This window comes from Dunckerocampus dactyliophorus, chromosome 11, assembly GCF_027744805.1.
Source record: "Dunckerocampus dactyliophorus isolate RoL2022-P2 chromosome 11, RoL_Ddac_1.1, whole genome shotgun sequence".
Classification (NCBI taxonomy): domain Eukaryota; kingdom Metazoa; phylum Chordata; class Actinopteri; order Syngnathiformes; family Syngnathidae; genus Dunckerocampus; species Dunckerocampus dactyliophorus.
Window position 1 is genome coordinate 27,183,801 of NC_072829.1, and position 15,360 is coordinate 27,199,160.

The window sequence follows — 15,360 nt, forward strand, 5'->3', positions numbered from 1 at the left end:
CCTGTTAGTGTAGCTATAAAAAAACAATTTGTATGCTTTGTACAATTTTGTTTTCATTTTTTTATCATGCTGTGGTACCGTATATTTAATGTGAGTTGTGACAATACACTCAGTGGCCACAACATTAGGTATACCTGCACTATCAAATGAGAACCCATTCTATGGCTGTTTCAAAATAAAAATACTGCTTTTTGATTGACATTGTAAGAGAGGTGTTTATTTAACAATACGTTTATTTTTGTGGTGATAACTGTACTGCATCATAATGAGTCTCATATTATAGGTTTTAAAGTCACTACAAGATTAATCAATATTAGGAATGTATACCATGCACAATGAACAATAAATACATTGTAAATAAATGGCTTTCTGACAATGTATATTGAAATATAGACACACATACACAGCATATTTTACTGTGGGCTTACTGAAAGTTGTAAACACAAATTTATCAACAAAATAAATTTGGTGATTCAAAGCATGTATCATACTGAACTAGCTATTTGTTGTTAGTTGATAAAGATATTCAAGTTCCATCTGCAGATCCTCATTTTGAATAATGATGTCGTTTTAGTAAAATTGTATTTGTTCACCTTTTATGAACAAAATAACTATTTGAGAGTATCTGTATGGGTATGCAATCTAAAAAATGAATTTTGAAATTAATTAAAAATTAATTTTGTTTATATTCTTTACCAAATGTTTTTCCTGACTGTCTTAAACACTTCCCTGTTATACAGACAGTAGTGATGTGCGTATCAGTACTGGAATATTTATAGTTCCGATACCAGCTCTTCATGCTCTAAAATCGATACTTCGGTCATTTAAGGTAATGCTCGTCTGAAAGGTTTGTCTGTTGAAAGGATGACTGATCGGAAATGGTTTTATTCTTTTACTTATTTTTTTATTGTTTAATTTATATTTTATATGATTCTGTCCTCTGTTTTTTGTTGTTGTATATGAGCTTCGCTATATTGTAAATCTTTCAAAAATGTACCAGACACATTAAGTGAATTTTGCATGAAATATTGGTATCAGATGGTATCGCCGATACCAGCCTGAATTTTACACAGTATCGGATTGGAAACGAAATCAGTATTATCGCACATCACCAACAGTCCCTCCACAGGTGCACAGTATAGATTCCCCCCGGGTCCCAAAGCCCAACCCTGATCAATTGGGGATTAATCTAACTTTTGTGACAATAAATTGATTTCACACTCAAATTAGATAAAAAAGATGACAAGTTGATTTACTAAACAGTCAAATGATTACAAAAATGTTAAAAAGACGATTTTATGCAAATAAGACCCCTCCCTTGTTGTGTTCAAGCTACTTCCGGTTGGCGCCATTGAGACTTTAAAATGACGTAGCAAACGCAGCAATAGTTTCTTCAATGGCGGTGCCGACAGGCTGCTTGTTCGCTGTTTTCTGCAATATACTAACAGCCAGGTAAGTCGACACACTGTCAGCTAGCTAAATGGCGCCAAAGTTTGAAAATCTGTCAGATAGTGTTCTAAGGTTTCAAAACACATAGAGGAGCTGTGGCTAGCATGTTTGTGTTAGGTAATTTTCGACTCAACATTCGAGGCTTGTTAGCGTTACAAGCGCTTAAATTCGCTGTTTGGTGTTTCTGTGCATGTAAACACAAACTATCTCGTGTTTTCTTTTATCTCAAGCTCTTCTTTTCCGCTTGTGCGATATCATTCTCACTTTTTAAGTTGCTAGCATTCGTACTACAGTACATGTCTCCTAGATAGCTTGAAGAGTTACGCAACACCAGTATAATTACCATACATGTCATGGTGTTAGCACTAGTAGCACGAGTGTTAATATGATCTGTCGTCATTGTTTATGGCATTATTAGCACACATTAGCGCTATTGACTTCTGTGGGGAAAAAATATACTCCACACGCATACAGAAGTAAATGGGTGAGCGTTTCCTCACTGTTGCGGACTATTGTTCTTTGTTAGAGTAAAGTCACTTGCCTTTTCTAACGTTACACACTACAAAATAAGTCATATGATTCGTGTTTTTCCAACATTCCACACTACAAAATAAATAGTAAATAAAGGTGCTGCATTATCGGTATCGTGTCGGAAGTGAAAAAGTTGTATCAGGACACCCCTATTACAGACATCATCATGGGTAATTATTTCAAAATGATAGTATCTTGAAACGTTTGTGTGCGATGATCCATTTTATATACTACAGGTTTTGACACCTTTTAATGTTGGTTCAGGGACAGTGTGTTGCTCTGTTCTGATTAGGTGATTATATATTTTATTATTCTTTCCATCATTCCACAGGTACACATTGCTGAAGGACAACCTCTTCTTGAATAAACTTGATGAACATCTCAGCTCATCTTCCAGAACATCTTTTCTGGTAAGTGGAAGCACCAAACAAGGAAAAGTTGTTGTCATAAAAATTCACAAGCTCTTTCAGTATGACATATTTTTAAAATAATATATTGGCGCATTTCTCCAAATTGGTCTGCATTTCCTTGAGATGTATTTGCAAAACTTCAAAATCATTCATGCTTGGCACAAGATAATTTGTGCCTAATACTCCCTAATACTCACGACATCAGGTTCATTTTGGGCTTATAAGGTGTACATCATATTCCTTAATTTAAAAGCATATTTGCGTGAATTGCATTAAAACAATATAAGTTTTATATATATATATATATAGCAATATAAGTTATAGAAAAAGTGAATTTTAAAAAAAAAACATTTTTTACATTTTGTCTCAACAAAAGTCATTAAAAAACATGACCAATAGTAAATTAAAATAACATGGTTATTGGAGTCTTTGTCCACTGAATGAAATTGAATTCTGGAATGCTTTTCCCCCTTTTAGGCATGATTTCAGAGCTGATAACATGTTTACGGTTGCTGCTGATCCCTGCAGGGGGGTGGATTGGTCATCAGGAATACTGAGAGTTTTTCTGGTGGGCCAACTAGAATTGAGGTGTTAGATGCCTATTCATCTATTGCTGTGCCTTACAATGTGATGCCATATTAGGTGGAAAATGATATGGGTCAGACACTAGGACCAAGCAGAAAACGGCCACTCATGTTGAAGCCAGTTTCCCTTTAAACTGCCCACAAGCTCATCAATTGTCTGTACCTTTTTTTTCTCTAATGTGTGATTGGCCATCCCTACGGTCACTCCATGAGCACCTGCACATGGAGCACCTTATTTCCATTAACATTTGAATCTGCGTTTTTGTGTGCATATGTGGGTATGTTTTTGGTGGGGAAAATCGAGGTTGCACTGCAAATGGTTGAATGCTTGCTTAACTGTCTGTCTTTTCTTGACATAATACAGAACAAAGATGGTGTGGTGTGTTACAACTACATCTTCTTATTTAAAGCAGTCTTTTCCAACCAGGGGTACATGCTCCTCTAATGGTACATGAAAATTGTTGATACGTGGAAACATTTAATTTCCAAGATTATAAGTAAATATTCTCAGTCATTTCATATTAAGCCAGACAATAAAATGGAACGTGTGTGCAACAACTAGTTTCCCCAGAGAGACAATAACCTGTGGCACAGCTGCACCAAAATCACAACAGCTGTGTTACATTCTACCTTTGGAGAATTATCGACACGTATAAGTGACGGGGTAGTCATGATATGACCAAGCTCTGGGGGGTACACAAGACAAAAAAGGTTGGGAAACACTGATCTGAAGTATTGGAAAACAATAATCGTACGCTAGTTATCCATTGAGTTGCTTGTATTAAGCACTTACATAAGTGACACTTTCATCAAAGGATGCCTCATGGCACATCTCCAAGTCGTACAAGTCACATGTTGCAATGTGGTGTGTTTTGAGCATTTAGATATGCTATTTTCACACTTTGTAATCATTTCTACCTGTAATGACGCATTCCCAATCGTGTCACCTGCAGCGTTCAAGTGTTTAAAGTGTCAACATGCACCTTTTTTAGTACCCGCAGACCAATCTGCTTCATGAAGGACATTTTTTTTGTTGTCCTTTCGACAGTTTTACATGATGCAGTTACAATGAATAAAACACTACTTTTGCAATACAACATCATTATGCAGATGCATTGTCAATACATTATGTAGAGCTTTACGATCTGTTCTAAAATAAAACTATTTGTCCATTTTTTTTAGATGGTTAAATTATTGTTTTCCATACTTTAGCACCAACTAGTCAAAGCTGTGATTGCATGCAGACTTTTTTTTTTTTTTTTTTTTTTTAATAATATAATCATGTTCAAACCTATTACACACTACTACTCTACTTTTCAAGTCCAGCTTTGTGATGTGCGACAGGCCCAGTACAACCTCACCTGTGGACATGACCTGACCAGAGACCCCCAGCAGCCCAGTTGGCCCCCCACGAGGCTCTAGATATGAAGGGATATTCTTCATTAAAGTGGTGTTATTAAAAGCTTGTGTGTTTGCATGTACATCAATGGTGCAAGTGTGAGTGGTAGTCTCATTTCTACTATACCAAGTATTTGTCATAGTAATGTAGATATCAAGACTGTATTTCAGAGCTACTATGTATTGGGTGTAAAAAAAAACCCCAAAACAATACACCAGCGATACATAATATTGTAAAGCTATTTATTTCATAAGTTTCCTTTTTGAACTTTTGAAGGGTAAATGAACAGAAAGCAGGTCAACATGGGCTACTATGGATACATGATGTACAAAATAATACACCACAACTATTCATAATTTCATTTATTAAAAACCTTAGTTTGCAGTTGCATGGAATGTTTGATCTTTATCATTCCAATCCTGAGGAGTGTATACAATTTCAATTACAAAGTTTTTTTAATTACATTTGTTGAATAAAGATGGACTTCATTTCTATTTTAGATTATATTATAGTTAGTTATGCCATCATTCGGGATTAAAAACATTTATATTATATGAATACAAATGTGAAAAGACTTTGTGTTAATAACAAAATTGACAGTGAATCATTTGTTTGATATTAAATAATAACAAATGTAACTATAAAAAACGACTCGTGGTGCCGCTGTCAGCTAACACAAATACATCACACACATCTCCACCCATTGCTTTCGACCCATTCTTTTTCTCACAATAATCCCTTCATTCAGTCGCGTTTTGTGGCCGTCCATGTAGTGAAATGTATATTTTTGGTTTTGAATTTCAAAACCTGGCGCATGAGATAGTATATCTTATTTCCAAGGCCTGTAAGCGTGCATTTTTCACAACGATGGGAGACAAAGGAATTTCTGCACCGGGCCGGATTCTCTGCATTGCTGCTTTTATTGTGACGCTGCCCCTCGTTCATGGAGATCTCAGCTATTCTGTTCCGGAGGAGATGAAGCGCTTGTCTGTTATTGGAAATATAGCCAAAGATCTTGGTGTTGACCTGAGGAAACTATCGTCCCGGAAAGCTCGGATTGATTTCGAGGACACTCGGAAGAGGTACTGTGATATTAATCCGAACACCGGTGACTTGATCACGTCGGAGAGAATTGACAGGGAAACCCTTTGCGACAAAAAGCCAGCGTGCGTGATTAAAGTGGATCTAGTGTTAGAAAATCCTCTGGAGCTACATCGTGTGAGTCTTCATGTTCAAGACGTAAACGATAACTCGCCACACTTCAAAAATAATTTCATAGAGATGGAAATAGGGGAGTCGGCAGAAAAGGGCAGCCGTTTTTCCATCGAGGAGGCGCATGATGCAGATATTGGTCAAAACGCTGTTCAAAGATACAATCTACAAAATAATGCTAACTTTATTCTTGCTGTTGATGACAATAAAGTCGAACTTGTCCTGGAAAATAAACTTGACAGAGAAAAGCAAAGTGAGATGAATTTGCTTCTCACGGCTTTAGATGGCGGCTCTCCTCATAGATCAGGTACAGTAGTCATACACGTGACTGTGCTGGATGCTAATGATAACGCTCCAGTCTTCAGTCAGGCTGTTTACAAAGCCAGGCTACCTGAAAACTCTCCTCTAGACACAATAGTGCTTAATGTTAGTGCTACTGATGCTGATGAAGGAGTCAATGGAGCAGTGACATATGACTTTGGCCACGTGTCTGGCAATAATGTCAACGTATTTTCTATTGCGCCCACAGCAGGTGTAATTAGAGTAACTAGTGTGATTGATTATGAAGAGAAAAGTTCTTATGAAATGAGAGTAGAAGCTAAAGATGGTTTAGGGCTGACATCCTATGCTAAAGTTATAATAGATGTTACTGACGTAAATGATAATGCTCCTGTAATCACTTTAAAGTCACTGTCTAATCCAGTACCAGAGAATGTGTCACCCGGTACTGAGGTGGGCATCATTAATGTACAGGACCGAGACTCTGACAAGAGCGGACAGGTCCACTGCTCCATTCAACAAACTGTCCCCTTTAAGTTAACTCCTTCTATTAAAAACTATTATACTCTAATAACTACTAGACAATTGGACCGTGAACTAGTATCTGATTACAACATTACAATCAGTGCCACTGATGAGGGTACTCCTCCTCTGTCCTCTTCTAAAAGTTTTCACTTATTGGTAGCAGATATCAATGACAACCCACCTGTGTTTGAGGAACAGTCGTACAGTGCATATGTGAGTGAAAATAACAAAGCTGGCTCCACTTTATGTTCCGTTAGTGCTGGAGACCCCGACTGGAGACAGAATGGTACCGTAATTTACTCTTTGATAGCCGCTGAGATTAATGGTGCCCCGGTGTCTTCCTATGTGTCTGTTAACGGGGACACTGGAGTGATCCATGCTGTCAGGTCGTTTGATTATGAACATCTGAGAAGTTTTAAAGTCCACGTCATGGCCAGAGACAACGGCTCTCCTCCACTGAGCAGCAACGTGAGCGTCAGTGTGTTCATATCAGATGTGAATGACAACTCTCCTCAGATACTGTACCCCTCCCCAGAAGGCAACTCCTTCATGACCGAGCTGGTCCCCAAAGCTGCACACGGAGGCTCTGTGGTGTCCAAAGTGATAGCGGTGGATGCGGACTCTGGACAGAACGCCTGGCTGTCCTATCATATAGTCAAGTCCACTGATCCGGGACTTTTCACCATTGGTCTCCACAGTGGAGAGATCAGGACCCAGCGGGACATTTCTGAATCTGACAACATGAAACAGAACCTGCTTGTGGCAGTGAAAGATAACGGACAGCCCCCTCTCTCTGCCACCTGCTCCATGTATTTACTTATTTCTGATAACTTGGCTGAGGTGCCAGAACTGAAGGACATTTCTTATGATGAGAAGAATTCCAAGCTGACGTCTTATCTGATCATCGCACTGGTGTCTGTGTCCACCTTCTTTCTGACCTTCATCATCATCGTCTTGGGTGTGAAGTTTTGTCGCAGGAGAAAGCCCAGACTGTTGTTTGATGGAGCAGTTGCCATCCCTAGCGCGTATCTTCCTCCTAATTATGCAGATGTTGACGGCACAGGAACTTTACGCAGCACCTACAACTATGACGCCTACTTGACAACAGGTTCTAGAACCAGTGACTTTAAGTTTGTGTCTTCTTACAATGACAACACACTGCCTGCTGACCAGACTCTGAGGAAAAGTCCAACTGACTTTGCTGATCCCTTTGAAGATTTGGAAACTACTTCAGAGGTAGGACAAATAAATAACTTATCTCAATCGTTCCTCTTGCACCTTAAATCCGCAAGAATACTGTGGCATGAATTCTTGTATAGTAGATTTTTTTCCCCCCCAAAGATGATCACGCCTCACATCTTGCTGTGGAATTTCATTCAAATGCCAAAGAGATGTTCAAACAAAAGTCAAATTTTTCAACAAGTGCCAAATGTAAAAAAATAACCCATAGGAATAATGCACATTTTCATTTCTTGCTTGCAAATACATGTTTTTCAACACCAAAATGTTTTTTTTTCTCAGAAAGTAACAGGTTAAAAATGTCTGAAGCACAATTTTGCCTATGTTGAATTTTTTTCGTGGCCTTTAAACTGCTGCTTAATATCAGCTTCTCCTATACAGCAAATTGTGAAGTCAAATTACTATAAATTAGTATTTAGGTTTTGGCAATGTTTTTCACATGTATGCATATCAAAAGTCAAGCATGCTTAAAAAAATGACAATTTATACTGAATGAATGAAAAGGTAATTGTTATATGTGGCACAGCATGCATGTTTATGACAACTCAAAGCAGATGGATGCATATTTGCAAAGATTAGTTGAATCGGATGGGATGCCTGGCTGAAAATATGTATTAACAGTGTAAAACTAAAAATGGACTGACGATGTCGCTGTAGGCTTGCAGACCTTTTAACATACACTCAACCACTCCACCCTTTTCTACTGCAGGCTAAGCAGTCAGTATTTATTATCAGTCGGCGAAAGAGCTGCTTTTTCCCGGCACATACTTCTCACTTTTATGACTAATATATGCATTTATCCGTCCGTATTTGTTAAGTTGAATTGTGTGCCTATTTGCTCATACAGCGGACGCGTTTGGTGGCGTGATGGGAGACAAAGGATTGTCAGAGCTTGTGCCCGTCCTTTGCTTTGTTTCTTTCGTCGTGATGGTGGTCCTCGTTAATGGAGATCTGAGTTATTCTGTTCCGGAGGAAACGAAACAGGGCTCAATTGTCGGGAATATAGCCAAGGATCTTGGAGTTGATGTGAAGACGTTTGCTGCACGCAAGCCAAGGTTTGATTTTGAGGAGACTCGGAGAAGATATTCTGCGATCAATCCGAGCACTGGTAATTTGATCACATCGGAGAGAATTGACAGAGAAAGCATTTGTGGAACGAAGCCTTCCTGTGTCATTAAAGTGGATCTGGTTTTGGAAAATCCTTTGGAGCTGCAGCGTGTCAGTATTCATATTCAAGATGTAAATGACAACTCTCCTAAATTTCGTGAACATTTAATTGAAATGGAAATAAGGGAGTCGGCGGAAAAGGGCAGCCGTTTTTCTATCGAGGAGGCTCATGATGCAGATATAGGTCAAAATGCTGTTCAAAGATACAATATACAGAAAAATGACAACTTTGTTCTTGCTGTTGACAACAACAAAGTTGAACTTGTCCTCGAAAATAAACTTGACCGAGAAAAGCAAAATGAGATGAATTTGCTCCTCACGGCTTTAGATGGCGGCTCTCCTCAGAGATCAGGTACAGTAGTCATACATGTCACTGTGCTGGATGCTAATGATAATGCCCCAGTCTTTTCCCAGGCTGTTTATAAAACCAGTCTGCCTGAAAACTCTCCTCAGGATACAATAGTGATCAATGTTAGTGCTTCTGATGCTGATGAAGGAGTGAATGGAGAAGTGACATATAATTTTGGCCATGTTTCTAATGATGACATAAATGTCTTCTCAATTGACACCAAAACTGGTGAAATTAAGCTATCAGGTGTGACTGATTTTGAAGAGAGCAGCTCTTATGAAATGAAAGTGCAAGCCAAAGATGGTTTAGGGCTGACTTCCTATGCTAAAGTTATAATAGATGTTACTGATGTAAATGACAATGCACCTGTGATAAATTTAAAGTCACTGTCTAATCCAGTACCAGAGAATGTATCACCTGGTACTGAGGTGGGCATCATTAATGTGCAGGACAGAGACTCAGAGAACAATGGACAAGTCCACTGCTCCATTCAACAAAATGTCCCCTTTAAGTTAGTTCCTTCTATCAAAAACTATTATTCTCTGGTGTCTACTGGACAACTGGACCGTGAACTGGTGTCTGATTACAACATTACAATCAGTGCTACTGACGAGGGCTCTCCTCCTCTGTCCTCCTCTAAAGGTATTCACTTATCTGTAGCAGACATCAATGACAACCCACCTGTGTTTGAGGAACAGTCGTACAGTGCATATGTGAGTGAAAATAACAAAGCTGGCTCCACTTTATGTTCTGTTAGTGCTCGAGACCCCGACTGGAGACAGAACGGTACCGTGATTTATTCTCTGCTAGCTGCTGAGGTGAACGGTGCCCCGGTGTCTTCCTATGTATCTGTTAATGGAGACACCGGAGTGATCCATGCTGTCAGGTCTTTTGATTATGAACACTTGAGGAGTTTTAGAATCCACATCATGGCCAGAGACAACGGTTCTCCTCCACTGAGCAGCAACGTGAGTGTCAGTGTGTTCATATCGGACGTAAATGACAACTCTCCTCAGATACTGTACCCCTCCCCAGAGGGCAACTCCTTCATGACTGAGCTGGTCCCCAAATCTGCACACGGCGGCTCTGTGGTGTCCAAAGTGATAGCAGTGGACGCAGACTCCGGACAGAACGCCTGGCTGTCCTATCATATAGTCAAGTCCACTGATCCGGGACTTTTCACCATTGGTCTCCACAGTGGAGAGATCAGGACCCAGCGGGACATTTCTGAATCTGACAGCATGAAACAGAACCTGCTTGTGGCAGTGAAAGATAACGGACAGCCCCCTCTCTCTGCCACCTGCTCCATGTATTTACTTATTTCTGATAACTTGGCTGAGGTGCCAGAACTGAAGGACATTTCTTATGACGAGAAGAATTCCAAACTGACGTCTTATCTGATCATCGCACTGGTGTCTGTGTCCACCTTCTTTCTGACCTTCATCATCATCGTCCTCGGTGTGAGGTTTTGTCGCAGGAGAAAGCCCAGACTGTTGTTTGATGGAGCAGTTGCCATCCCTAGCGCATATCTTCCTCCGAATTACGCGGATGTTGACGGCACAGGAACTTTACGCAGCACCTACAACTATGACGCCTACTTGACAACAGGTTCTAGAACCAGTGACTTTAAGTTTGTTTCTTCTTACAATGACAACACACTGCCTGCTGACCAGACTCTGAGGAAAAGTCCTTCCGACTTTGATGATGAGCTTCATGGTTCTTTCGACCCTTTGGAGGTAGGCACGTTTGCATATTTTAAACATACTTCATTGTTCAGGAGGATCAGTAACATTGTAGAAAGTTTGCAGTATGATTTTCTTCTTTGTGTTTTTGTAAAGTTATCTTCACCATCTCATAATTTAATCATCTATCAGTACACAACAACAAAGACATGGGAAATAGACCACTGAAGGTTTTTATTCTGATGATTTTTGTAAAGGCTTTGAAATTTGACTTGACAGCAAATGTTGATTTGTTGATAACTGTGACTTGTTCTTTCATTATGCATTTTGAAGGATACTGTCTTCATTAAGCAGTCAAAAGCTTATGGCTTCTACCTTGTAAAAGTGGAGTCATTTCCTATGTCAGTTTCTTTTCATGATTTACTGGTTATTGTTTTCTTTTGCTCATTTTTCATTCTCTCTTTCTGAGTGATATGTCTGCAATTCTATACCATTATTTTATTTTTTTCATCCACCAAAATCATTCTGAAATTCCCTTTCACCGCATAACAAACAGATACTCTTCTAGTCTTTGTTTTTTCCATTGTCATCATAATAAGACATTGTTTTACAAGTAAAATTTCAAGTATTAATCCTATAAATCAACAGAATGATTTATTGTTGTTAGGGTTTGACTGATTTTTGTAGTCAGAAGTGTTTTGACATCCGGCCATTATGTTAACAGGAAGTGGAATGGAAATGAATATAGAGTGTTTCTCCCATTTGGAAGTATGATTCTACTCCTCCAGAAAGACTTTCTACAGTATGTTGTTTTGTGTTTGTGGGGAATATTTGTCCATTATCTCACAGGACTATTTGTGAGGTCAGAGGTCATTGATATGGACCTAAGACGGGGCCTGCTGACTCACCACGTCTGTTGTAGTTAATCCCAAATGGGTTTGATAGAAGTCCTTTACTGGGGTTCTTCTACACCAAACACATCCAAGCACGTTAGCAAGGACATGGCTTTGTGCACTACAGGGCACAGTCATGCTGTATCAAAAAAGGTTTCTTCTCCGAACTGTTCCCATAAAATTGTAATTCAAAACAAATGTCTCTTTTGGATGAACTATTAAGATATTGGATAAATATACAGACCAGTCCTACCTGTGATTGGTTAATTAATTAATCAATTACAGTATATAAGTGGGTGTGAATATTTACTTTACAATATTCTAGGTTATTTTGGGTGGACTACTGTGCTTCAGAAGTAGGCTATTTGTATGTAGTTCTAGTTGTGTGTTAATATTTGAGCATCTATTAAGAAATATAGTTAGAGATTTATTTTTTTTAGGATTTCTGTCAGAGGAAAGACAATTTAAGTCTTCTCTGATACTTCGTGTAGCTGTAATCTTGGGCTGCTTTATAGCTCTATCCGTGGTGCTGAAATCAGTTGGTCATTTTTATGTGCTGACTCTTCAAACTTTACCCATCATCTTTGGTGAAAAAAACATGACACATTTTTCAATCGTTTATATTTTTCTCTAACCCAGTGTTTTTTAAAACTAGTTTACATTTAATTTGATTAAATTGTCCTTTCATTTTAATATGGCAAACATTATTTTAAAACAACACACTTTAACAAAGGACCTGTAATGCAAAACCTTTGTCCCACTTTTGGTTTGTTGTGATGGTCGCCAGTTATATTGTTAAACATCTACAACTAGTTGTTATGTCGACAAATGGACACTAGGGGTCAGTATGTACTCATGAACTCATTAATTTCCCACCCATTTATGTCGACACGCGTTCCAATTTTAGTATTGTATAGCTTCGGCGGAGACGCTTGATAACATGACAGTGTAAAAAGCTGTGGATATCAGCATAGATCCTAACCGTATTGTTTTGTTTTTATCTGGTTTATATTTCCAAATATTTAGTCACTTTTAAGACATTTTGGTGGAATGGAGAACAAAAGATTTTCGTCTTGCAGCTACGGCCTCGCGTTTCTTTTCCTTTTCTTCCACACCGTCAATGGAGACGTGAGCTACTCAATCCCAGAGGAGATGAAACCTGGATCTGTGATTGGGAATATTGCCAAGGAATTGGGACTTGATTTGGGCCAGTTATCTGCTCGTAAAGCACGCATTGATTCTGAGGATAACGTTCAGCACTGCGGCATCAACCTCAACACTGGTGACTTGGTTATTCAAGAGAGGATTGACAGAGAAGGGCTTTGTGGGAAAAAGGCATCTTGTATTCTAAAACAAGAAATTGTTCTGGAGAATCCGTTAGAGCTCCACCGTATTAATATCCGTGTGGTAGATATTAATGATCATTCACCACAGTTTAATGAAGACATGCTAAAATTAGAAATTCGGGAATCAGCACACAAGGGTGAACGTTTCCCTCTTAGAGAAGCACATGACGAAGACATCGGAGAAAATGCTGTTCAAAGCTACACTTTACAGCAGAATGATCATTTCAAATTAAATGTAAATACTAAACCAGGTGGCCGAAAGCACTGTGAGTTGATATTAGACAAAGAATTAGATAGAGAAGATAAAAAAGACATCATGCTCTCGCTGACGGCATATGATGGCGGCACTCCTCAGAGATCAGGTACAGTAGTTATACACGTCACTGTGCTGGATGCTAATGATAATGTACCAGTGTTTAGTCAGACTGTTTATAAAGCCAGTCTGCCTGAAAACTCTCCTCTTGATACATTGGTGATCACAGTGAGTGCAAGTGATGCAGATGAAGGCTTAAATAGTGAAATTACATATGCATTTGACCATGTTTCTGATTCTCGTAGTTATGTATTTACGTTGCATCCCAAAACCGGAGATGTAAGAGTGGCTGGTGTTGTTGATTATGAGAAAATGTCAACCTATGAAATGCAAATAAACGCTATAGACGGTCTCGGATTGATTTCATATTGTTCTTTAATTGTAGACATTACTGATACAAATGACAACACTCCACTTATACAACTAAAGTCACTGTCTAATCCAGTCCCAGAGAATGTGTCACCCGGTACTGAGGTGGGCATCATTAATGTGCAGGACAGAGACTCTGAGCAGAATGGACAGGTCCGCTGCTCCATTCAGCAAAATGTCCCCTTTAAGTTAGTTCCGTCTATTAAAAACTATTATTCTCTGGTGACTACTGGACAACTGGACCGTGAACTAGTGTCTGATTACAACATTACAATCAGTACCACTGACGAGGGCAATCCGCCCCTCTCGTCCTCGAAAAGTATTCACTTATCTGTAGCAGACGTCAATGACAACCCACCTGTGTTTGAGGAACAGTCGTACAGTGCATATGTGAGTGAAAATAACAAAGCTGGCTCTATTTTATGTTCTGTTAGTGCTCAAGACCCCGACTGGAGACAGAACGGTACCGTGATTTATTCTCTGCTAGCCGCTGAGGTGAACGGTGCCCCGGTGTCTTCCTATGTGTCTGTTAATGGAGACACTGGAGTGATCCATGCTGTCAGGTCTTTTGATTATGAACACTTGAGGAGTTTTAAAGTCCACATCATGGCCAGAGACAACGGTTCTCCTCCACTGAGCAGCAATGTGAGCGTCAGTGTGTTCATATCAGATGTGAATGACAACTCTCCACAAATACTGTACCCCTCCCCAGAGGGCAACTCCTTTATGACCGAGCTGGTGCCCAAAGCTGCACACGGAGGTTCTGTGGTGTCCAAAGTGATAGCGGTAGATGCAGATTCTGGACAGAATGCCTGGCTTTCCTACTATATTGTCAAATCCACTGATCCGGGACTTTTCACCATTGGTCTCCATAGCGGAGAGATCAGGACCCAGCGGGACATTTCTGAATCTGACAGCATGAAACAGAACCTGATTGTGGCAGTGAAAGATAACGGACAGCCCCCTCTCTCTGCCACCTGCTCCATGTATTTACTTATTTCTGATAACTTGGCTGAGGTGCCAGAACTGAAGGACATTTCTTATGATGAGAAGAATTCCAAACTGACGTCTTATCTGATCATCGCGCTGGTGTCTGTGTCCACCTTCTTTCTGACCTTCATCATCATCGTCCTGGGTGTGCGGTTTTGTCGCAGGAAAAAGCCCAGACTGTTGTTTGATGGAGCAGTTGCCATTCCCAGCGCTTATCTCCCTCCTAATTATGCAGATGTTGATGGCACAGGAACTTTACGCAGCACCTACAACTATGACGCCTACTTGACAACAGGTTCTAGAACCAGTGACTTTAAGTTTGTGTCTTCTTACAATGACAACACACTGCCAGCTGACCAGACTCTGAGGAAAAGTCCAACTGACTTTGTTGATGAACTTGATGATTCGTTCGACCCTTTGGAGGTAGGCAACATCATCCAGATTTGAATGTGAATATGTTGTTCTCTCTACATGAACCTAATTACTTGTTGGTTTACTGCACCAGATAAATCCTAATATTTTCTTGATAAGATATGCACCATAACTTGACCACTTTTCAATTCAGCGTCAAATTTCTGTTCTGTTCAACCTCTTTGAAGAAGTCCAATAAACTTGGGAACTGA

The 15,360-nt window shown here is 39.5% G+C and overlaps 1 protein-coding gene and 1 long non-coding RNA gene across 3 annotated transcripts; both read left to right on the forward strand.

The window, feature by feature from the left end:
• The first annotated feature begins 1,345 nt into the window (after positions 1-1,345).
• Positions 1,346-4,851, forward strand: LOC129189705 (uncharacterized). Of its 2 annotated transcripts, XR_008572846.1 has the most exons (4): positions 1,346-1,452; positions 2,312-2,390; positions 2,868-2,958; positions 4,319-4,851. It is a non-coding gene; the product is annotated as an uncharacterized LOC129189705 (long non-coding RNA). The 2 variants fall into 2 exon arrangements; XR_008572845.1 differs by lacking the exon at positions 4,319-4,851 and having other exon boundaries at positions 2,868-4,278.
• A 7,772-nt stretch (positions 4,852-12,623) lies between these two features.
• Positions 12,624-15,360, forward strand: LOC129189587 (protocadherin beta-15-like). Its single transcript, XM_054791411.1, has 2 exons — positions 12,624-15,160; positions 15,337-15,360. The coding sequence occupies exons 1-2, from the start codon at positions 12,770-12,772 to the stop codon at positions 15,358-15,360; spliced, it is 2,415 nt and encodes an 804-aa protein (XP_054647386.1). The 5' UTR covers positions 12,624-12,769.